The following is a 24578-nucleotide window of genomic DNA, read 5'->3' on the forward strand; positions in this document are numbered from 1 at the left end:
TGGAAATAGCCATGGGGACCCATGATGAGAGACTCATATTTATCATGGCACCTGGAATGGAGTGGCCACTAGTTCTGGGACTCACCTTGTTGAAGAGGTGGAACCTCAGACTAAACTGGAAAGAGGGGACCCTAAGATTCCAGTGGGGAGTGACCAGACTAGATGACTGAAGGGAGAAACTGGGGAAAAATCCAAATAAAGAATTTGGCTGAGCCAGCTCAGGGGATTCCCTGGGAATACAAGGATGGCTCCGACGAGCCCACCCCCCAGACTGTACCACTGAGATTCTCCCAGGGGCCAAGCTACTGAAACCAAAATATACAGCATATCCCCCAGGGAACTTGAGGAACTGCGAGTTTTCATAGATAAAAATCTGGCCAGGGGGTTCATCCAACCAACACAGCCTAAAATTGCAGCGTTGGTACTGTTCTGAGAAGGATGGATCTTTGCGCTTATATGTGGACTACAGAAATTTGAATGCTGTAAGTGTGGAGAATGTGTATCCCCTTCCCCTCATGAAAGATATGTTAGTCCACCTCTCCAAGGGAAAAATCTTTTCAAAATTGCACTTGAGGGAAGCCTACTACAGAGTCAGAATTAGGGAAGGAGACGAATGGAAAACAGCTTTTAACACACCCTTAGGGTGTTTCCAGTTTAAAGTGCTCCCATTTGGACTATAGGGTGCTCCGGCAGTATTCATGCAACTAATAAATGAAGTGCTCCATGAGCACCTATATAAAGGAGTTCTGGTATACTGAGGTGACATTCTAATATACACCAAAACTAAAGCAGAGTACATAAAGCTTGTCTGGGCAGTCTTGAATAAACTCCGCACCACAAAGCTTTATGCAAAACTGTCCAAATGTGAATTCCACAAGGATAAAATAGACTACCTGGGGTACAGGAACTCCCACGAGGGTGTGGAGATGGACACAGAAAAAGTGCAAGTAGTGATTGAGTAGGCCCTTCCCTGCACATGCAAGCAACTGCAAAGCTTCCTGGGGTTTGCCAACTTCTATCAGCAATTTATTCTGGCATCCGTGCAAATTGCACTCCCCATCACTAACTTGCTGAAAACAAAAGGGGGAGACAAGCCGAAACTGAAGCAGCCCCTGAATTGGACCATGGAATGCCAAGTGGAATTTGAAAAAGTGAAACGGTTGTTTTCAGCCAGTGCCAGTGCTAAAGCACCCAGATCCAGAAAAACCTTTTGTCATACAGGCAGGTGCTAGTGACATTGCCGTCAGGGCCGTCCTACTCCAAGAGAATGAGCAGAGCCATCTACAACCCTGTGCATATATTTCTAAAAAATTAACAGACACAGAACAGAGATTGGCTATCTGGGAGAAAGAGGCATATGCTGGAATCTGGAGGGCTGCTGGAATGTGTTTGCAGTAGCGCCTCTTGGTTTTATTTCTTTTTATCAATTTTTAATACTCCCATTGGATCATTTTTTATTTAACTAATATTTTTTGGAGGAGATAGCAGTGTAGACCATAACACAGAGAAAAATTTTTGTTTTTGCCGGGGACTAATAAGGCATGGGAAAAAGAAAGAAACGCTATGGCACCAGCCTGGGATCTCTCCCACCAGTGAAAACTGCAAACCAACCAAGAATTGAGGAACACTTTGCTAGCAAGAGATCTGTAAGTAAAACTAACCCCCTCCATTTATAGCCTTTTTCCTGATGCTTATGTATCCTGTATTTTGATGTACCTTCTTGAGAATGTAAGGGGGGAGGGCCATCTGTTTTGTCTCCGTTCCGAAGCCTCCAGCAAGAGACGCCTGGAAACAACTTCTTATCACCTTCTCAGCCTGCGCTTCCCAAAACAACTTTGCACCTGTGGATTGGCTTATTCAACATCAGATTGAGAGGAGGGGTTTCTAACTGCTTTATCCTAACTGAATTGCCCAAACACTAGAGATCCTGCAATCCCTTTCCTTCAATAAAAGGTTCCTTTTGAAATGTTAATGGTTTCAAGAGTTTTAGTTTCTTGAACGGAGAGGAGAGGCAGACTCTTACAGAAACTACAAATAGTAATGGAAAGGATTGATTTCTAGAAGTGTAGGCAAAATTGTAAAAAAAAAAGGGGGGGAGGGGTAGCCTCTGGGTAACATAGAATTCCACAATGCCTTGTATAATAAACACAGCCCAAAATTTGGTTAGGGAGGGGATATGCATTTGCTTTCTGATTAAAAAATTGTTAAAAGACAAAAAGAACCTTAATTCTCACAGTCATCATTTGCAACTTCTAAAACGCTCTTTTATCACAAATTCTGTTTTCTACCTATTTTGGGAGGGAATCTCTTGCCTAAAGCCTGATAGGCCCCTTGAACGGATGAAAGTTGCACAATCTAGCATTAGCTGATATACTAAGTGCCTATTAAAAATGTTAAAGTTGAGTTGATTTGGAAATTTAAGATGGTTTGTAGAGCAGTTAGTTTATGTCAGTGGTTACTGAACTGTTTCACCTAATTACTTCTTTTCCTGGTCTCAAATAATGTCATTATCCTATAAAGAAACCAGACTGTGTTGTTTTACACAACTGCCTTGGAAACTGCAACCTCAAATCCTTGACTCACAAACAAGAAATTTACAAATATTTCATTACTTCCAGAACATGACCAAATTATCACTTGGAGGTAATTATTCTCAATTTAAAAACTATAGGTAGTCCTTGACATTCTGACCATAATTGAGTGTGGAAATGTGGTCATAAATCATTGCATTTGAAAATCACCTTAAGTAATCTTCTAGCCTTTTTCACAGTAGTCGTTAAGTGAATGTGGCAGTTGTTAAGTAAGCCTATTTATTTGAAGGGTCAGGTTTTGCCATCTGACAAAAAACACTGCAAATCCCAGTTCTTGACTGCAAACTGGCACAATGACATGTGGTCCTGTGATTATGGCGTGTGTGGGATATGACCATATATGATGGCTGGGAGTGCTTTATGGGCTGGAAAGGGCTGGAAAGCACCCAGTCTGTGGCAATTGCAAATTTGTGCAGTCATAAAATGATTGGTTGTTAAATAAGGATTATTTATATTGGTTTATGTAGTGCAGGATCCAATCTGGGTTGGTCACCGGAACAGAGTCTTCAGAGCTTTCGGACTCGTGCTGGAGCCAATCCTCAGGGAACTTCTCTCTAGCAGTGTGTGTGCTTTGGCCTATTCTCTGTGAGGTATTTATATGGTGCCTGGTTATTGTGGCTTGGGGTGCTGATGGCTGGCTAAGTACATGATAAGCTGGTGGTAAATCAGCATTCCTGTTGACTGATAAGGGGCCTGTTTCCCAGGCTTCAATCACTTCCCTGGCTGTTTTTGTCTCTGATCATCCAACAATCTTAGCTGCAAAATTGAATGTATGTCCTTATTTGTTGCAATGTTGTTTATGTAGTAGCTGTATTGTAGGTGGTATGCTGACTGTGATCACATTCTGCTAAAAGTTAAAAAGTTGATTTTAACCTTTCAGCTTTAAATGACTTGACATTAAATAACCTGAAGGCTTACCTTTAGCCACACAAACTTGTCAGAATGTTAACATCTCCAACCTACTCATTTGTTCACTACTGTGAACAAATGAGATTAGATTATTGCATATCACTAACAATATGTCTTTTCAACTGGTTCTGTATTTTTAGTATAAATTACCCAGAGATGTGCATCCAGTACATAGCTCAAGGACCTAAAATGTCCTGAAGCAGAATGCCTGTCTTCACTGATTTTTATTATTACTCTTTATTGCCAAATTTGTTTTGTTTTGCAAGCTACCTTGACCGAAATACTTTAAGTAAACAAATAATATGAACATATGGTTGGAACAATACTTTGTTGTTGCTCAAGAAAAAGTGAGGGACAATTCTTATTTATGAACTTCATACTGAACGTAAGGCAGGTGATAATTCTATCTGCTCCACTGATATATATTAATGACTAGATGGTTACATTAAAGGTAAAGGTTCCCCTTGCACATATGTGCTAGTCGTTCCTGACTCTAGGGGGCGGTGCTCATCTCCGTTTCAAAGCCGAAGAGCCAGCGCTGTCCGAAGACATCTCCATGGTCATGTGGCCAGTATGACTAAATGCCAAAGGCGCACAGAACGCTGTTACCTTCTGACCAAAGGTGGTCCCTATTTTTCTACTTGCATTTTTTACGTGCTTCTGAATTGCTAGGTTGGCAGAAGCTGGGACAAGTAATGGGAGCTCACCCTGTTACGTGGCATTTGGGATTCGAACCGTTGAACTGCCGATCTTTCGATTGACAAGCTCAGCATTTTAGCCACTGAGCCACTGCATTCCTACAGATGGTTACATTACTCGGATAAAACATACCTCACAGTTCTGTTAAAGATGCAACACTGAAATTGCTTCTTTTGCCAATTTGATAAAAGCACCAAGACTCTGTGGGCACTGCTGGTAAATCTTTTAAATTGATGTATAAAAAAATTCTAATGTAGCTCTGGGTTAATGAACTAATAATCAAGCAGCACTTGTGATGATTTTAGTTTGAGATCCCAAGAAAAAAAGTTCAAAGTTACTCTCTTTTATAACTTAGAACAATTATTCACCTGCCAAATGACTTAAAATGAAATGAAGCAATATTTAAACTTACATGTCCTTGGATTTCTGTCATCTTTTCAGAATGCCAGTCCTTCTGCCTGCTGGCTGGATGATTAGATGTGTGAATAGCTTTTTGTATTGCCAAAAGATCCTGACTTTCACTTCCAGGCATCTGTAACATGGAACAATATCTATTCATTAATTCCTGGGAACAAAAATTCTAAGTTATGTCTCAACTAACACTTCTCCTTGCTTCTCAGATCAAAGCAATGCAAGGGAACCCATTATTGCTATGCCCTTTTAAGGTTTCCATATTAATAATATATTTGTAGATGCCATGCATATTTTTATAACCTGCACCCTTAAGGCATTCACATGCTGTTAGTTAAATACTGCAAAAGAGAGAGGGAGCAGTTAAGTACAGTGCTCTGTTTCACCCTCATTTTCATGACATTCCATATTGCTTTTAAGATCATGAGCCATTTTCACAAAAACTATGTTTTTTGCTAAGGAAGAAATATAAACAGTCATCAATTAATTTTGCAGTACATTTATAAGGAAGAGTATTTTCCCTTATCAAAGAAATAAGATTTACAGTAGCTTAAAAAGATATGTTTACTAATCAGAGAAACTGCTAAATAGTGCAACATGCCAGCTTCAGAGAAAACCTTTGGCTGAATATATCTTCTGAACAGTTTAGTCGTCTAACAGGGAGTAGGCAATTGCTGGCTAAAACTCCTTTCTCAGCAAATAAAATTTAGGATTAAAAATTGCTAATCCATTAAATATAGGGGGATTACCTTTTATTTTGCCAACAACATACAATAAGATAAATGACTATAGAGAAAATAAAAGCTTTCCAAAGTGTTCTATATCCGATGAAATTCAACTGTGGCTAATATATTGTGTGTTCCTTTTATTTAGGTAAAGCAAAGCAGTGAGGTTAACCCAACCCATGTTTCTGATCAAGTGAGCTATAGCTCACGAAAGCTAACATCTTGTAATAACATTTCTTAGTTTTAAAAAATGCTACCAAACCCTTGGGATATCGAGCTCTGTAAGTAACTAAAATTGAACTTTGTTTTAAATGAATACTCAAACATTTCACCGGCTACCTTAAGCCCTTTATATCAAGAATCTCAAACTAAGAGACAAATATGGGGAAACAGACTACAAGATAAGGGCATTAGCTTGGCCTTCCCTATCTCATCATGGAGAAAATCTATTTGTCATCATTGGGAGTAAAAAATGACTCAACATCACATAATCAATCAATCTTCTCTTGGAAATACAACTTTTTCCTGATGGAGTTGAGAACCAGCAGGCCTACAGAGATAGCTATTAAACAAAAACCTTCTCTAACTTAAAGAGCAGTAGAATCCTTCACTGGACTGTAGTAAATGGTAAAATTATTACTAATAAATGACAGCAGTCGGTATGCTGTACAGACAGGTAAATGGGGGGAAAGTAGCAAATACTTTCTCTACAACCAGAAAGGGTTTGACACAGCGATCAGTCCCATACTCTCCCCATTTGGCACTACAGAATGGTCAGAACCTACTTCCTATTTACTTGGGAACCTACTTCCTATTTGCTTGCTCATAAACTCTGATTTGGCTTCTAGCTATTTATCAAGAAAATCACCTGACATCAATTGCTTCATTATTTATTTAATATTTAATTTTATTCATAAGAGGTCATAGAAATGTACTCTTCCTGTTAGGGGCTCAGCAAGTAGGATTGCCAGAAATTTCACAATAATCTTCAAATCCTTTATATTTGCCAAATCTGGTAGCTGATACCTCAATAAGCAAGTTGTTCTTCCCTACGGAAGACTAAAGTAGTCAAGCAAAATGTTACAAAAAACATGAGCTACTTACTGACTGAGATTTCTTCTTTTTCTTTTTTATTGCCCTGAAAAAACTTTGTTTTTCTTTTTCCTTTAGTTGTTCAGAATGAGTATCTTCAGGACTTTTCCTTAATGTAGAGAAAAAACCCATAGATAGATGGATAGATAGAAAGATAGATAGATAGATAGATATAATAAACTTTAGCATAATGAATTACATACTGCACAATCCTATAAAAATATAATACTTTCAAAAGAATATGCATGGAAAATCCCCATCAGCAGTGGGACATTAAGCAGGGGACTTGCCAGAATACTGTTCGGGGCTGAGAATTCTCAATACTACATTTGCTGGGTTTCTGTGATGAATTCTAGGTACCAATTCTGATTGAAGACATTTGCACTGATTATCACTTGAGGCTTTGTACAATCTGCATGATGTCTGAATTGAGAAAAACTATATTGCATTAGAATTACTAGCTTGAATTTGAAAATACTTCATGCGGAACTGGCTTTCCAAATACATTTTGTAGACATATTATGGTTCCTAGAGCAATCATACTTTGTCTGATCTAGTTGTAACAGTGAAGTATACTTACTTGAAGGAAGAAACATTACAGAATATATTTGAAATTGGGAGAGACAATGTTAAGATGACAATTCAGTAGAGAGCTGGTGTAAAAGTTATAAAACAAAAATTAAACCCAGCCTGTCTCATCCTTTTTGCTTACAGGAACAAACAGCAAATTAAATCTTAATATTTACTTTAATATATATTATCAGTGTACTTCTCTTTTCTAATATACACAGACATTGTACTATTTCTCTTCAAGGCAAGAAATATTATGCCAACTGCAGAAAAGTAGGTAGTAGAAAGCAAAAGAAAACAGAGATATAAGAGTAAATAAAAGTAAATGAATACTATTCACTGCCAAGCTCTGTTCAGCTGGTTTGAACTTGACCTGGCAGAGGTAGCAGTCAATATTTTATTATCACATGAGGACTGAAGCTACTTTTTATAGTTAAGTCTACTGGCCCTATCTACCCACTTGGGCTGACTGTTCCTGCTTTTCCTCCTATTCTTTTAATAGTTTCATGGACACTTTGATTTATGTTTTCTATTGGGTGAAAATTTTCTTAATTGACATTTTAAGCATTTCATTTCAGGTAACTTTCAACATATCTCCACACCACTCTGCTCTCCATTTTCTAATTTATGCCTCTTTGATTGCTTGGAATGATCAAGAACAGCTTCTCATCCTGATTCACAGATATTGGAATGAGGGGTGACCTACTTTCTTCCTTTTAAACTCCATTCCTGAAGGCTTCAAGACAGACTTGAGAAATCAAATATCTCACTCTTTTCCTCCAACAATGAACTGTCTCAAGACTGCTAGTCTGAAAGAAAGAGACCTGTCCCCAGGCTTCCCTTTCTAGTTGCCAAACCAGAAACAAAATTGCTGATGATTATAGAAGCTTTTTGGTAAGGCAAGTCAGGTGGTTTGAATTTATGAGAGTTCTGAAAATGAAAATGGAAATGGAACTAGGGCATCTTGGACATTGATTATGACCTCCAAAACATTATTGGCATTTGGGTAGCATTTCCAATACTTAAATATTCCTGCTCTATCCCTGTCCCTAACTCTGTGTGAGGAATCCAGAATGTGCTCCATTTCAAGCTGTTCTTTCCCACCCACCGGGATGGGAGATAGTAGAACAGCAAGGTGTTCCTGAATCAGCAGGGAACAATGGAAAACTGGATATATCTTTATTTTCAAAAGCAGCAGCAAGAAAAAATACACAGGGTAAAATTTGTGCAAAAATGGAGAATAATCCCACAAATCAACACATCATTTGTAAGAAGCTTATAGTTGTTCTTGGAATTTGTGTTGAATTGCCTCAGGCTTTTTATAGAATCAAGACAGTCAGAAAAATAGAAGGGCACTATCCATGTGAGTGTCAAAGGCAAACAGCTGAATAGTGGTGTGAACAGAGTTTTTTAAAGCAAATTTCACAAGTCATAAAAGTTCCAGCAATGTCTTGCTATAAGTTAACACAGTAGAGAATGTACTACTTAAAGTTAGCAATGAGGACCCAGATAGTTGGGGACAATATGCTGACTCTGTAAATTTCTTAGAGAGGGCTGTAAAGTACTGTGACGCGGTATATACTGTAAGTCAAAGTGCTATTACTATTAGTAATTTCTATTTCCCTATTCCAGGGGTTTGCAACCTTAAACACTCAAAGAGCTGTTTGGACCCATTTCCTACAGAAAAGAAAACACCGGGAACCACAAAACCTGGGTGGACGTGGCCAACTTGACGTCAATCACTGCCACCCAGTCACAGAACCCCCCCAGCCACACCTACCCAGCTTTTGTGGCTCCCAGTGTTTTCTGTGGGGAATGGGTATTTCTCTCTCTCTCTCTCTTTCTCTCTCTCTCTCTGTCTCATTCTCTCTCTTTCCATGCTCTCCTGCCCAATTTCACGTGTCAAGTGACTGGGAGGGGAGGGTGAGGGACGGGGCCAGCCAATGGTGGGATCACCTGACAGGGAGCCACAGCAGAGGGACGAAAGAGCCACATGCGGATTTGGAGCCGTGGTTGCCGACATCCGCCCTATGCCACTCTATATGGTAAGCTGAAGACAGTTGAAACTTAATAATCAATAGTTTAAACAATACACACAATAACTTGCTATGAACTGTGGCCATTTGCTGCAGATCTGTGACTGAAAAGTGTGTAGATCCAGAATATCTGTTGAATCAGGAAACAGGCCATCTCAGGAGTAGAGAGGCCACAACAGAGAAGTGTGCCAACTTAAAGAACTGAACAACAATGACTAAAATAATAGTGAGATTTTAATAAGAGATAAATTACTTAGAAAGTCCAAGGAAATTGTACAAGACCCCTTTGTGCCAGAGAGAAGCTGAAGAAAATCAGTGCTATTTTGAGGCTTCTCACAGTGATAGGTATTGTTTGATGAGTCATACATTTTGATATGTGCTCTGATTCATAACCATTAGAAGTCAAAGGAATTGTTAAATTTCTCAACTGCCAAGCTAATTGGTTATCATCCCCAAATTACAAAATCTCCTCCCCCAAGAAATGAACATATTCTTTTGTCAAGCCCTATGTAACTGGCAAACTAAGAAAGCAAGAACTGTCCAGATTTTAGGAAAGCATCTTTAATACTATTTCAGAAAAAATAGCAGAATCTTGAAACTCTAATCCTTATGTGCTTAGGGTGTAAGGAATATGACATTAAAATGAAAGAAAGATTGTGCCCAACTGATTTTATATTGGGCAAGCTTATAAGAGGTCTGAGGATATCCCAGATTCTGAAAATCTAGTGTATGACTTCCAGAAGATAATGCTAGGCCTGGAAAGTATCATTAATAGTAAAAAGGTCTGTTAAAAATGTCATAATTTCATTTATTGAGCAAAGCTTGTAAAAATAGAATGCCAAGGGTAGGAGGCTGCCTGGAAATTGCAGGGCTGTTGATAAAGATAGGATTGTCAACATGATCGCCAACCCAAAATAAGACATCCCCTGATAATAAGCCCAATCGGGCTTTTGAGCGCATGGCAATAAGGCCAAGTGCTTATTTCAGGGTTCAAAAAATATAAGGCAGGGTCTTATTTTCGGGGAAACACGGTATATGTGTGTGTGTGTGTGTGTGTGTGTGTGTGTGTGTGTTTGTATACACACATATACACATACATACATACATAATAAAAAGACAATAAAAACCATTCAACAAGAAACAAGAAAAAAATGATTTCTGGAAGATTTAAGAAGGTAAAAGAGAATAAATGTTGATCTCATCATGGTCCCAATGAATATGTAGAGTGTAAACCTCAAGTCAATCCACTGGAATCATTAAAAAATGCAAGGTAGAGGGCTGATAAATTTGGATTTGTTGATGTGTAGATGCAGTGTTTACATGTGTTCTGAACTGGCCATCAATTATATTTCAATTAAGTTTGGAAGGTAGACAGGTTTAAAGGTACAGCTGAACTGCATGAAATAGGAAACTCAATAAAATTACCAGACTCTATTAAACCCTGTTGGTAATTTCTGATTCCAGGCCAAATTTTCAGTGTGGCTACTGGATGAATTAATAATCTTAAATGAATTAATCATTTAAGAAATTAGGAAATGTTGATTTTTTTTTTCTATATTAACTTTTCTACTTCTATATAAACTAACTGTGGTTTATCTTTTATAAAGAAACTTACTTACCAGGAATCAAAAGCCGTTTGTCTCTTTGAATGGCTTGTTACATTACTGCTTTCTGCAGGCAATGCAGGTATTCTGTTTGAGGCACTATTGTCTAGAAATGTTCCTTCTGGGCGTGGAGATGGGACTACAAGAAGAAATGTAAGGTTACACTATATACATTCTCAATTATCTCTTTTTAAAAATACAATAAGATGGCACCTATTCATGCTTGGCAGAAGATTATATAGTTTACTCAACATGTGATGTTGAAATTTGCTTCTGTTTATTTCAATGTTAGATTATGAATCATAATAATCTATCAGTGTTGAGAAAAGAACAAAGGTTTAAAAGAAATTTGATTTCTGTAGTGTAGTATAGGAGCTCTTAGTACATTAAGTTATCTTAGTGGCTGAAGTTGGAAGAAGATTATAGTAATTCATGTTTTGACAACTTTTGGGTTCAATCCATACAGTATATAATGTATTGTATGCATAGATATCAATGAAGATGATCTGGTTGCTGAATATGCGTTAAGTAGAATGATGAATTGTTTATTTTAATTTTATTCATCTCAGATTTGAACTCTTGCGATTTAACTCTGCCTCCTTTTAATACCCAAGGAAGTTTTCTAGAAAATTAATAATCATTGCTTTGCCCTGTGAAATTATTTCCAGAGAAAGGAAATGACTGTAACCATTATTTTTTTTAAAATGCCTATCAAATCTGAATTTATCCAAATACAAAAGAATCACAAATGAGAAGGCAAGAAGGTCAGTGCAAATGTATCAGATTTTTCTGCAGAAAAAAAATAAAACCAGATGCTGATTATATTTATAGAAATAGCACTTAGACTTATATACTGCTTCATAGTGCTTTCAGCGCTTCATAGTGCTTTACAGCTAATACTAAATGCTGTAAGTATTGCACCCAACAATCTGGGTTCTAATTTTATCAACTTCGGAATTATGAAAGCCTGAATCAACTTTGAGCCTGTCAGGATTGAACTGCTGGCTGTGGGCAGTCTGTCTGCAATACTGCATTGTAACCACTGCATCCTTTGTATTTATTTTCTAGTGACCACAGTTTTTATCCCAAGATCAATAAGGCCCAATCATTATATATATTAGGAATTTGAAATATCATATCCACAGGAAATTCTTAGATGGCATCAAAATTAGATTAAACATTTGTCAATATGCAAAACTAGAAAATAAATCATTTTAACAATTCAGTCCTTCTACAATATCATGCCATAATTCAATAATAGATGCATATGTGGCTGAAAGTGAAGGTTTAGCAAAAAATAATATATACCAGTGTCCTGCAGTCTTTATGTTGTAGATCAGAGGTGTCAAACTCAAGGCCTGCGGGCCAGATTGGGCCCATGGGGCCATCCTGGAAACAGTAAAGGACTGGCCCGTGGTGACTAAGCCAACGAAAATGGAGCTCGCGAGGGCTGCGCGCGGCCCTCCCGATCTGTTTTATTGGCAGAGGGTTGCAGGAGGCCGTCGTTGCTTGCAGAACACTCGGGCCACCACAGACACGAGTGACGTCAAGTTGGCCTCGCCCACCCTAGCCATACCCACCCTGGGCCGAGGTCAAGCGCAACCCTGATGCGGCCCTCAGTGAAATAGAGTTTGACACCTGTTGTAGATTATATAATTTCCCTTTTTAATCATTACAGTTTTATATTCAGAATTTCATACCCTTAAGGATAAGAATGCAGTTAGTTTAGATAATGACCTAAATCACATAATTAAATTGAGCCTTAACTATTCCAAGTCTCAGTCATAGGCTGGCCAGTCCTTCTAACACAGTAGTCTTTTTAATGTTTATAAAGTTCAGGCAATCCTTCAAGCCATTATGATTAAGACACAATTAGCCTAATGGTCTTGCCCTTCCACATGTTAACAAAGCCAAAATTTCTACTACCGTATTTTCCGGCGTATAAGACGACTTTTTAACACATGAAAAACTTCTCAAAAGTCAGGGGTCGTCTTATACGCCGGGTGTCGTTCTCCTGTAACCAGGCAGACCAGCCCGAAAGGCTCTGACGAGCCTTAAATGGCTCTGGCGATCCAAGCTCTGACGATCTGCTAATCAGGCAACTCAGCTGGGATCGCCAGAGCCATGGAGAAGAAAAAAACTTTTCTCCTTTCACATGGCTCTGGCAATCCAAGCTCTGACGATCTGCTAATCAGGCAACTCAGCTGGGATCGCCAGAGCCATGGAGAAGAAAAAAACTTTTCTCCTTTCACATGGCTCTGGCGATCCAAGCTCTGACGATCTGCTAATCAGGCAACTCAGCTGGGATCGCCAGAGGCATGTAGAAGGAAAAAACTTTTCTCCTTTCACATGGCTCTGACGATCCAAGCTCTGACTATCTGCTAATCAGGCAACTCAGCTGGGATCGCCAGAGCCATGGAGAAGGAAAAAAGTTTACCCCCTCCAGCTTGCTTACCTTAGCTGCTAGTCGCAACGCTTGCCTTGCTTCGCCTTGCTTCGCCGAATCCATTCCATTAGCAAGCAACTCCCTGCCTGCAATCAAGCAGGCAGGGAGTTGTGGACTTCAACTCCCAGAATTCCTCAGCCAGCAAAACAAAGCTGGCTGAGGAATTCTGGGAGTTGAAGTCTACAAGTCTTAAAGTTGCCAAGGTTGGAGACCCCTGTTCTATTGGGTAAGTTTTTTTCCCCTTTGGGATCTTTAAAAAAAATAATTAATTGGGGTTTTTTTTAGTTGTTCTTTTTTAGACCTCGCCATTTAAAGTTTAGGAAGTTTTAAATTTAGCTTTCATATAAAAATAAAAATAAAATAAAATAAAATAAAATAAAATATTTGTGCAGCTTTCTGAGATTTAGTGTGTTTTTGTAGTGTTTCACTCTAACTACAAACACACAAAATCTCACAAAGCTGTATGTGGAATTTTGTGTGTGTAAAGTGTGAAAGTTGTTTTTTTGGGCTTTTTGTGGCTGTGTGAGGTTCCTGTTTGTTTCAGGGGCCATTTTGGGTCTAGCACAGCTGCTTTTACATTGTGGCTGGGCCTGTTGTGTTGTGTTGTGTTGTGTGTGTGTAAAGTGTGAAAGCTGTTTTTTTGGGCTTTTTGTGGCTGTGTGAGGTTCCTGCTTGTTGCAGGGGCCATTTTGGGTCTAGCACAGCTGCTTTTACATTGTGGGTGAGCCAGTTGATGTTTTTTAATTTTTATTTGGTGTGCGTTGGAAGAGGGGTAGTCTTATACAGCAAGTATAGCCCAAACCCTATATTTTAACAGGAATATTTGGGGGTCGTCTTATACGCCGGAAAATACGGTAATTTGCTGAAAAAGACTGCTATTTTGCTGGACCCCAGTCCTTTAGTATACAGCCAAATTTATCAATTTCTATGGGCCTGCATTTTGAGAATTATTTTTTGATGAAAACTAGATTACCTAGAAAGTTTGAGCTAACATTTTGCTGTGATTTGTTCTTGAAAGTCTTAAGTGGTACATTCTGCTAATATTTCCTTTTTCTAAATTTTCCCAAAAGATAACTGATATAAACCAAACAAAACCTGTAGTCAAAAGCACACTTATGCATAAGCCATGCTAAACATAATTTTACAAACACCTGAATAATATATTTAAAATCTGCTTATAAAAATGCCTAAATTGAATCCTCCTTCATATCAATCTAGCTGGCAAAGTAAGTTTTGGTAAAAGAAAATGAACCACTTTCTAAAAAAGGAGCCAATCATCTTTATTTTACTCAGTGTTCTAGGGATTGAAGATTCTTCCAACTTGTTAGGAATATGACTGTCTGAACATTGGCTACCTAAACTGTTCTTGCCTTTTATTAGAACTCTGTTTTAAAGTAGAATTAAACTGTATAAGTTAAATTACCTCTGTAAAAACTACCAACTCTTCTAGGTACAGAATCATTATACAGAAGTCTATTTTCTTTTGTGGAGGCTCCATCATCTGGGTGTTGATCACGATACGTTCCACCCTTAATAAAATAATAGGTAAATTTATTAGACCAAAGAAACTTGATTGAATCTGATCATAGCTTGTTAAATTAAAAAATAAATTCCACATTAAAAATGAAAGCTGCATGTTATAATCATAGAGCCTGCCTGATATATTCAGATTAATGACTAATTCTCATTTATCCCTCTAATAAATGGTTTTTGAATGAAGAAACAATGTAAACCTTTTAAAAAATAACAAAGGCATGTAATCTACCACAGTGGATGTTAAATATACCAAATCCACTAGATTGCCAATGGAGAATCTTATTATTTGGTAACATACTGACCCTTCAATTGATCCTTGAATTTTGTTGAAAAAATATGCAATCCCAAACATTATACATAATTCAAGAGGCCATGGGTACCTGAAAAGGTTTACAAAAGATGGGCGATCCTCAGTCATTTAATAACTACTTATTTGTTAGTTTATTTGATTTATATAAGCTGCACATCTCACATAAGTGATTCTGGGTAGCTTCCAATAAAATTGCTGCAAATTAGATCAATATGCATATATTTTAAAAATTGAAATCTAATTAAGAAAATAAGGTATTTTAGAATAAAAGCACTTGATTGGAACTAATGATCTTTTTCTGTAAAAATGTCTTTTGACACATAAAATATAAATGATTTTAGCAAATCTTACCTAAATTATTTCAAATGATAATTGTTCAAATATCATCTTGTACTTAAAGTACATTTTATGTGGAAACATTTTTGTAATACATCAAATAGGCTTTATATTGTGCAAGTGTTTATTCTGATCAGTACAAATTTTTAGATCTATTATTCTACACTTCTAAGGCCAGCAGTATTTATACTGCTTTCTGATTTTTTTATACTTGTATACTTTTTATACTGTCTCCAACTAACCACATTATAATGGTATTAACAATATTCCATTCCCAGTTTATTACAGATGTTAATGTATATATTACCATGCATTTATAGTAATAGTCTCTTTTGGAAAAGAGAATTGTGTTATTAAAGTATTACAATATTCAGCTTCAATGGTAGAAAACCATAAAACAAATTGTTTCCAACATATAAATAAAGGCAACTCAGGAATTCCTACTAAAGCATTCAATTCCCAGGAAAAAGAACATATATTTCTCAAATGTATTTCTCCTCTATTTATTCTAATTTAAAACTTGAAAGATCCATAAATACTACAGTATGATGAAAATGATAACATGCATGGTGACATTATAATGGAAGCCCTGCTCTGTATTTGTATCCTCATAGCAGGGTTTATGTTGTGATGTCAGAGTATATCCCAAAGGTGCTTTTTCAGGAGGCAACTGGACTTTCTTGTTTTTTCTTTGAAGACGTTTCGCTTCTCATCCAAGAAGCTTCTTCTGCTCTAGCAGGATAGTGGGGAATGGAAGGATTTTTCCCGTGTAAGATTAATCTTACACAGGAAAAGACCCGAATACACCAAAACTTGCATATCTCTACCCGTGAAAATCTACGAAAACATATATATATATATAATTAATTTTTAAAAAATCCTTCCATTCCCCACTATCCTGTCAGAGCTGAAGAAGCTTCTTGGATGAGAAGCAAAACATCTTCCAAGGAAACATAAGAAAGTTCAATTGCCACCTGGAAAAGTACCTTCAGGACAACCATGACCTGGATGACTGAGAATCTCTACAGACTGTCAGAATACATGTTTCATCATTTGACCCCTTTTCCTCTTCCCCTGCATGCACTGACACACTCCTTTGCCACAGGTTTAGCCAATTCACCTTCAGACAAACAGCAGAAAAAGAAAAAGAAGAAAAAAACTTCAGAAGAAGAAGACAAACAGCAGACAAGACACATCAGGTAGTTATATTTTCTGGCCAGAAGTTGTCTACAATATAAATATAAATATTTTATTAAGCTTGCAAGAGAGCAAGTGCCTCCTTAATTTTAATTAATAAAATTTGAAGGGTACTTATAACACCCCCCCCCCGAAAATACCCTTAAGGGAAACTACTATTCAGTTTCTGGGTAGCCTTTGTGACACTTAATATTCAGCATTACAGATTCTAATTTCAACAGTAATATATCAATAGGCGTAATTTATTTTATATAATAAGGTAGAGGTTAATAGTATATACAATAAACTCTGGGGGTGGAGTAATTGACGAGAAAAAAAAATCAGCTGAAAAAGATATGGATTCCTTAGGCAAAAATAAAAGTTATTTTTAATAACAGGCAAACATACAGTACAAAACCATGAATGGTCCAGATCTCTAACAATCAAGAATTCAACTAACCCTATTGGAATCTTCTGTACAATCTTCACGTGAAGAGCCAACAGATCTTGTAAGAGACTTATGCTGCACCTGTGGAGATAACAGTTGCAGGCTGTTTGCTCTGGCTGCCATCCCTTGCCCTACGCTTAAGCCACCCTCTGAGCCCTTTGTCCTCACTCTGTCCCGGCTCACATACATAGAATGTCTATGAGGGCGCTGCTGTGAAGAAAAAGGACTCGTGTAGCCTAAACCATAAGAAAAAGATTCATGAGGAGCAGATGCAGAATGTAATTGGCTTCCATCCATGTGATCTGGCAATTTTAACTCATCCATTGTTTTGGAATGTCTTGTAGATGGCCTTCGTGATTCCAGTGTACCATCACTTCTATTATTTCTCCCGGAAGGACTGAGCAAAGTTCTATTGTCAGCATGACGAGCAGGTGTTGGTGTAGTAGGAGAGTTTAAGTCCAAACAGCTGGATGGAAAATACCTACTGCTATTTGATTCTGAAACTTGAATTCTGGCTTCAGACAAATTACCCACAGATTTGGAATCAGTCAGAGCTCCATGACTTTTTGATTTGGTGCGATATGAGGGGCTCTTTGAAGATTGTGGAATAGTATCAATATAACTGTGACGGCTATGCCTTTCACCCAGTTGTAGTGTGCCAGTTTTGTTCTGTGAACCTTCCATAAATGAATGACGATTATGCTGTGATCTGGAATTTGACTTCAGGTATTTAGTACCAGGACCATCTGAAGTTTTGGCTTCTGAATTAAAATCAAATTCAGTTTTTGTCTTTACTTCTTTTGGACTGAGAAGATGTGGTATGTTGTTATTAGCTAGATCTTTACTTCCAGATGAAGGAGTATTGTTTGTCTTTTTTGACAGCATTGGACTGTGAGAGTTTACCGGGAGATTTCCATTTAAAAAGCTTTCATTTGTTGAAAGGGCATCTTCTCTTTGCAGTCCCACAGTCTGTAATTCTTTGCTGTTTGATCTGTGATGAGACTGCACAGCAGTACCTTTGCCAGATTGATTTCTATATTATGAACAGACAAGAAAAGTTTTACCAAATTAGTTAAAAACACCTTTATAGTCTTGATATAGAAAATAAAGGTCATGTGATCATATTTCTTCACAGTATTATCCAATAGTCCAGATCACTAAACTATGGCAACTGTTCTAACTTGGCTATATTTTGGATCTCCCAAAATTCAAGGATTTGACACACTTATGTCACACCATTGCTAAGGCAGAATTCTTTAACTAAGTGATTCTATCGATGAGCAATAGATTTCACCAAGTACTTGATCCAGAAAATATATGGGCTTTAGGGCCATCTCTGTTTAGTGTAGAAGTGAATCTGATACTCTGAAGTATCAAGACAGAATCTTATCATCCAGAAAGCAAACCAAATCTAGGTTGTTCTACTTTTCTTTACTATATTGAAGACACCAAAAAAGTGCTATGTTTGATAGTGGCCTAATTGTATTACTTAATTTTAGCAAGTTATATCTGAAATAATTAGAATGCTGACATTATTATTTTCAGTCATGTACCTGCTAGTTAAAGTGTTGCTATCTCCATGGTAAGGCTTTCTTTTAGTTGACCGTGAAGGTGAATGATCTAACATCCTCTGAGTTTGAAATGATGGATGGTTCAGACACTGTTCTGTTAAATATCGGTCAGCTGGATCCAGTTTCAGCAAGTTCTTTAGGTCAAATATTAAGAATGAAGAAACATTACATAGTAATAGATGTGGTTGCTGCTAGTTACAGTATAACTTTACAAATATATGCAATTGAAAATTATTTATCATTCCCACTCTTACATAAAAATGTTGACTCTAAAATCTGTTCTTAAAAAAAAACACCCCATGGCAATCTTCTATAGTATAAAATATACGTTTATATGCGGATTTACATAATTCATAAAAATTACACAGCAAATTTCTTTTGCTATATGGTTGTAAGAAAATCTTATAAGACCTTGCTTTATCTGATTTTTCACATTTATTACATCATTAACAATATATTAAAATTATTTAATGGGTGCTATTAAGGAAAAAAATTCCATACAAAATCTGAAAATAGTTCTACCTTGTTAAAAATATGCAGTTGTGTTGATTTCAGGGGAAACGGGGGAAATGAAAAAAAAATCCTATCTCTGTGCCTTCCCCATACCATCTCAAATGTCTGAAGTAATTATATTTTCAAATTATTCATAAATAGGATTATGCAGGACTATTAACATATAGCTAAATTACAGTCTCCTCCCTCCCTCCCTCCCTATCTATCTATCTATCTATCTATCTATCTATCTATCTATCTATCTATCTATTCTGTAAATTTAAACAATCAACATTCCTACCTTCATAAGGTCAAGTAAAAAACCACTTAAAATTCCCAAATATCTCCTTTCCAATGATTGTGGATGGTTGACTGCAGGAAACTGTAATACAGGTTACATATAACTCACATAGAGAACTGGCATTTACCAATTATTTAAAAATTTTTAGCATTATATCCTAACAAAACAAGAAAAACAAAAACGTTAAAAGTAAATTAAATAGTAGCTCAAAAGATAATTTCCTTGTCAGACCAACAACAAACTGTGCTATTGATGATGTAGGATTAGATTCCCTATGTTTCTTAAAAAGCTAACAGAAGCTTTGTTGGTAAGGAGATACAAGTAGTCCTTAATTTTCAACCTCAGCTGGAACTTGAATTTCTGTCACTAAGTGATGTGGTTGTAAAGCATGACATCACATGACTGTATTGCTCTTATAGTGACTGAACTTTCAGGACTTCTCCTTGCCATTGATAAGCAAATTTGACCAGGTTTGGACCCTCCCAGCCCTGAGCCTCAATAAGGTAAGGAACTGCTTCCAACCCCCGCATCTGCATATCTCCCTTCATCTCTGTTCATTTGCAGCCCCAGAACTGCAGCACACCAAGAAATCTGCAATGTGGCAAGTAGCCCCAGAGCTGCGGAGCCCAATAGTATGCTGCAAAGTCATCATGCCCAGGAAGCTCCAACAGCTCAGCACAAAGCCACAATATCCCAGGAAGCATTCCAAGATGCACTTGCCACCCTGTACTCCAAGGCCCATCTGACCTTTGCCACATGATCTTCCTGGCCCTTCACAAGGCTGCTGCTGGCCCTGTGAGGCCACCTTTCCCAGTCTCACAACAACAAATGTGCTATTTGGAGGACACAGCGTGCAATCTGGAGAGTAGAGTGAACAGTTTTAGGGTACGGCCAGGTTGGGCATGCCTTATCACCAATGGCAAGAAGATGGCGAAGATCAGTTGGGCAAGGCAGGGCCTGTGGAATGCAGGTAGGGCTTGGGGCTTTGTGCTGTGATGGCTGATCATGGTTTGAGACTTGAGGCAGCATTCCTCAATGGCAGCTGTGACACTGAAGCTGAATTAGTAACTTTGAAAGGTTGTTGAGTGAACGGTTGTAAGTTGAGGACTACCTGTATTGAATACAAGCAATATTTATCCATTTATTTATTCTAATGACTGTTCAGTCTATTAATTAATGAATTGTAATGTGCAAAATTTCTCCAAACATGAATTATGAAATGCTCCAATCTGAATTTTTCAAAAATCTTGTATACATGGAGACAAGACAAAAAACATTTCCAATCATCACAACACTATTAACATGTGTCATAAATATATTCTTTGCCATACCCGTAGAAACGAAAATACACATTAATTGTATAAAAGCACTCCCTGTACTTTTATCTTATTTTTTATCCTTGCTTTTGTCTCTCTGTTTGTCATTCAGTTCTAATTCCATTTTAATTATTTTTTCATATGATTTTATGATTTTTTTATTTGTAAACCACCCAGTCATTTAGATAGTGAGATGGGCAGTGTCTAAGTTTGATAAATAAATAAAATAAAGAACAGTATTGGGAGAATTTTGGTAGAAAGACTTCATGCAGATTCACTACTAGAAAACATGCATGGTACATTTAAGCTAAACATTACCCGTAGGCCATGGAAACGGGGATTGCTGTAGAAAAGCTTCATTTGTTCCGCAGGAAGTGGTCCTAATACCTTCTGAATTGTAAAAAGTTGATCAATTTCACTTTCACCAGGAAATAGTGGCTGCCCATCACTAAGTTCCCCCAGAATACAGCCTACTGACCACATATCTACAGACTTGCCATAAGGGGCCCTGGAAAAAAAAAAAAGCGTATTGTGCTATTGCTCCTTGATCTCATATTCTTATAACATACTTAAGTATTTTACCCTGCATTGGTTTTTAAAAAATAGAATCAGTATCAAAGATCATCAGACATAAAACACAAACTTCCTTTCAGTAGTTTGCTCTTTATTATAGCTACAATAGTCACAAGTGCACATTTAGCATATGCGAAAAAATATAGAAACTCTACATTTTTAAAAACAGATTGGACCAACTGCCCTTGACTTTTTAATAATATTCACACCAAGAAATAATGGCTCTGAAGGACAAAATTAATGTTCTTATTTATTTTTCTTTCCAAGGAATTTAGAGTTAAACTGAAAAGGTAGAAATTAACATGCAGATTAAAATATATTCTTTAAGTCAATCTTGTTTCCTAGTGGCTTCATGGACATATCTGCATAATTTTCTTGAGAATACATTAAAAGATTTGCCTTGTGTTCTTCCATTATTTTTTATTCTCCCAATCCATCCTCTGTGTCCTTATCTACTAATATAACAGAATGAAATTATTCAATAATTATGCCTGATTAGCTTTAGTTTATAAAGGTAAAGGTTCCCCTCGCACATATGTGCTAGTTGTTCCCGACTCTAGGGGACGGTACTCATCTCCATTTTAAAGCCGAAGGCGTCTGAAGATGTCTCCCTGGTCATGTGGCTGCATGACTAAATGCCAAAGGCGCATGGAATGCTGTTACCTTCCGACCAAAGGTGGTCCCTATTTTTCTACTTGCATTTTTTACGTGCTTTCGAACTGCTAGGTTGGCAGAAGCTGAGACAAGTAACGTGAGCTCACTCTGTTACGCAGCACTAGGGTTTCGAACCACTGAACTGCCGACCTTTTGATCAACAAGTTCAGCATCTTCTTAGCCACTGAGCCTTCCCTTAAAGCTTTAGTTTATAGTTTGGGTCATAAACTTCCCTAGTTACTGTGAAGACAACATTTTAGATCATTACACAAAACTTGTAATTTAAAGAAAGGTTTTCAATATGCATTTGTCCTATTAAATCATGGAATACATAAATTAATCATTGTTAATAAGAGATATTGAATCATACTTTCAATTTCCACAGGCCATCTTTGCTCTATTTGAAAATATATATTAGCAATATGATCTTTAAATACTATACTTTAAAAGAAAACAAATCCTCAATTCAACTCTTGCTATCAAAACTAGGCAATTGACAAGAACAGCTAAAGTAATAATGAACTGGGCCTATTAAACAGACCAATGCTGAAGAGTGTAAATGTATATTATATATATATACATTTGTATATATGTAAACGTATATTATATATATAAAACACACAACAAACACACACACACACACATATATAAAATTATAATTATGTCACATTATTTATAAATTCTAAGTTTACTTACCCTAGCAAGAGTTCAGGAGAACGATACCATCTGGTGGCAACATATTCTGTATAGTTCGCATTGCTACCTTCTGACAAATTCCGTGCAAAACCTTCATTAAAATAATATTAAAGTGATCTTAATGTGTTGGTAATTTAGTAATTTATTATCTTTTTAATCCTGAAATTCCATGTATGGATAAGGTTTTTTTAAAATTAGAAAGAATAAAACACTATAACATATTTATTAATCAGAAAAAACCTTGACCATTTGAAATTGAATATTAAAAGGAAATGAAAAATTCATTTGTACTTGAAGATTACTTTATATATCACCATATACATTCAGGTACATTAATGAAATGAAATATTAAAGTTTCCAAATCCAAACTATATGTGTATCAACATCTAGTTCCATGATGGTGAGCCTATGGCACACGTGTCAGAGGTGGTACACAGTGCCCTCTCTGTGGGCATGTGAGCTGTCGCCCCAATTCAGCTCCGCCGCGCATGTGTGCGTGCCTCCCACCAGCCAGCTGGTCTTTGTGTCTCTGCCACGCATGCACAGGGGGCAGGGCACATGTGGGGGTGCACACACATGCGCAGGGTGCATGTGCAGGACACATTTGCAGGGGTCACATGCGCAGGGGTAACATGCGTAGGGGCACATGCACAGGGGGCACATGTGCATTGCATTTTGGGGGTTTGGGCACATGCATGCTTTGGGCACTCAGTCCGGAAAAGGTTAGCCATCACTGATCTAGTTCTTTGGACAGAATAATAACTTCATTGGATATGCAACTTAAAAGGTTTGATCATGGTATGTGCCATTTTCACATTAAAACTGTAAATTTAGATAAATGCTCAGGTGATTAATTCTACAGTTGTAAATGAGTGGGAATTACCTCAGTCACAAAAAATGAAATAGAACCTGAATCACCATAGTATAGTTGTTGTGGCCCGTCAGCGGCCTGTGCAGATTGTAGCTGATTCTGACAATGAGGAGGTCGGTGTAGTGCTGCGCCAGCAGCCTGTGCAGCTGGCATTCGAGTCAGACAATGAGGAGGCTGGAGAAGATGTGGTGCCAGAGGCAGGGATTCAGCCAGGGCCTTCAGAACCTCCAGAAGCTCCTCAAAGTGAAGAGGACGAAGAGGAGGAGCCTCTTCTCGATGCACGGGTATGCAGAGCTGCCAAAAGGCAGGAGTGGCTCCTCAGAAGGAGGTCTCCTCGAGAGTAAGGCTTGGGACTAATGGCCACTCCCTTAGCCTATTTAAGGAGGAACGCCGACTGAAGCAATTTGTAGGGAACAACTTTAGTTCACTCTCCTTCGCGTCTGGATTCTCTGTAAATTGCTTCTGGGCTTTCTACCAACCATAGTAAGATTGTGATTACTTTATCTTTGGTTTCTTGTAGGCTGTTAAGAAAGTTTATTAACAACCTTTGTTTGAAAAAGACTGAGTTATTTTAGTAAATTTGAGTTTGGTACAGACTTTGTGTGTGCTGTGTTCTTTGGGGTTCGTACCTGGGGCAGAACAATAGTAGTAGTGTGCATTTGTTAAAAGTGTTATATTCTTAGTGTTCTTCAATTTTCTTAGTATCAGAAAAACGCACATGTGCTTCAGCAGATGCTTCTAATTAAGCAAGCAAAAAGCACAATATAGAATACTTGGGTGATATACTTGCAATTTTTAGAGTCTCTTATGTATAGTGTTTCTAATCTTATCAGACAGCTGGAAAAAAAAGATACACTGTCCAGCTAATTTCTAGTATTACAACAAAAAGTATTGGCACTTATTCTCAGGGTAATATGTGTTAAGGCTACAGCTTTTAAAGTCAAAAGTTGCCGTCGTTTAATAGATAAACTCACTAAATGCTTTATCCAGCAGACAGACAGACAGGCAACCTATCTTTCATTGTGCTTGAACAGTCTTTCAAATACCATATAAGAGTATAAGATGGACTTCCTCCCCCTAAAAAAGGCTGAAAATTTGGGTGTGTCTTATACTCCGAATGTAACCCCGTCCACCCGCCAGCCCCCACCCTTTGGCCTCTGCACATCCTCTTCCTGGCTGTAGAGATTGCCACTGACAATGGCTTGTGTTTATGGG

At 37.5% G+C, this 24578-nt stretch overlaps 1 protein-coding gene across 8 annotated transcripts in view; it reads right to left on the bottom strand.

Annotated features, from left to right (window-relative positions):
• The window catches only part of CDKL5 (cyclin dependent kinase like 5), a 209203-nt gene that overhangs the window by 32762 nt on the left and 151863 nt on the right, over positions 1 to 24578 (bottom strand). For all 8 annotated transcript variants that reach the window (XM_087871398.1, XM_034434415.3, XM_034434393.3 and 5 more), the window contains 9 exons: positions 22493 to 22583; positions 20888 to 21077; positions 19254 to 19334; positions 18443 to 18594; positions 16902 to 17922; positions 14507 to 14612; positions 10653 to 10776; positions 6440 to 6536; positions 4612 to 4731 (listed from right to left, as the gene is read on the bottom strand). In XM_087871398.1, coding sequence (XP_087727524.1) covers positions 4612 to 4731; positions 6440 to 6536; positions 10653 to 10776; positions 14507 to 14612; positions 16902 to 17922; positions 18443 to 18594; positions 19254 to 19334; positions 20888 to 21077; positions 22493 to 22583 — 1982 coding nt within the window. The remainder of the gene's footprint in view (positions 1 to 4611; positions 4732 to 6439; positions 6537 to 10652; positions 10777 to 14506; positions 14613 to 16901; positions 17923 to 18442; positions 18595 to 19253; positions 19335 to 20887; positions 21078 to 22492; positions 22584 to 24578) is intronic.

This window comes from Pantherophis guttatus, chromosome 5 (assembly GCF_059756535.1).
Source record: "Pantherophis guttatus breed Tessera chromosome 5, ASM5975653v1, whole genome shotgun sequence".
Classification (NCBI taxonomy): Eukaryota; Metazoa; Chordata; class Lepidosauria; order Squamata; family Colubridae; genus Pantherophis; species Pantherophis guttatus.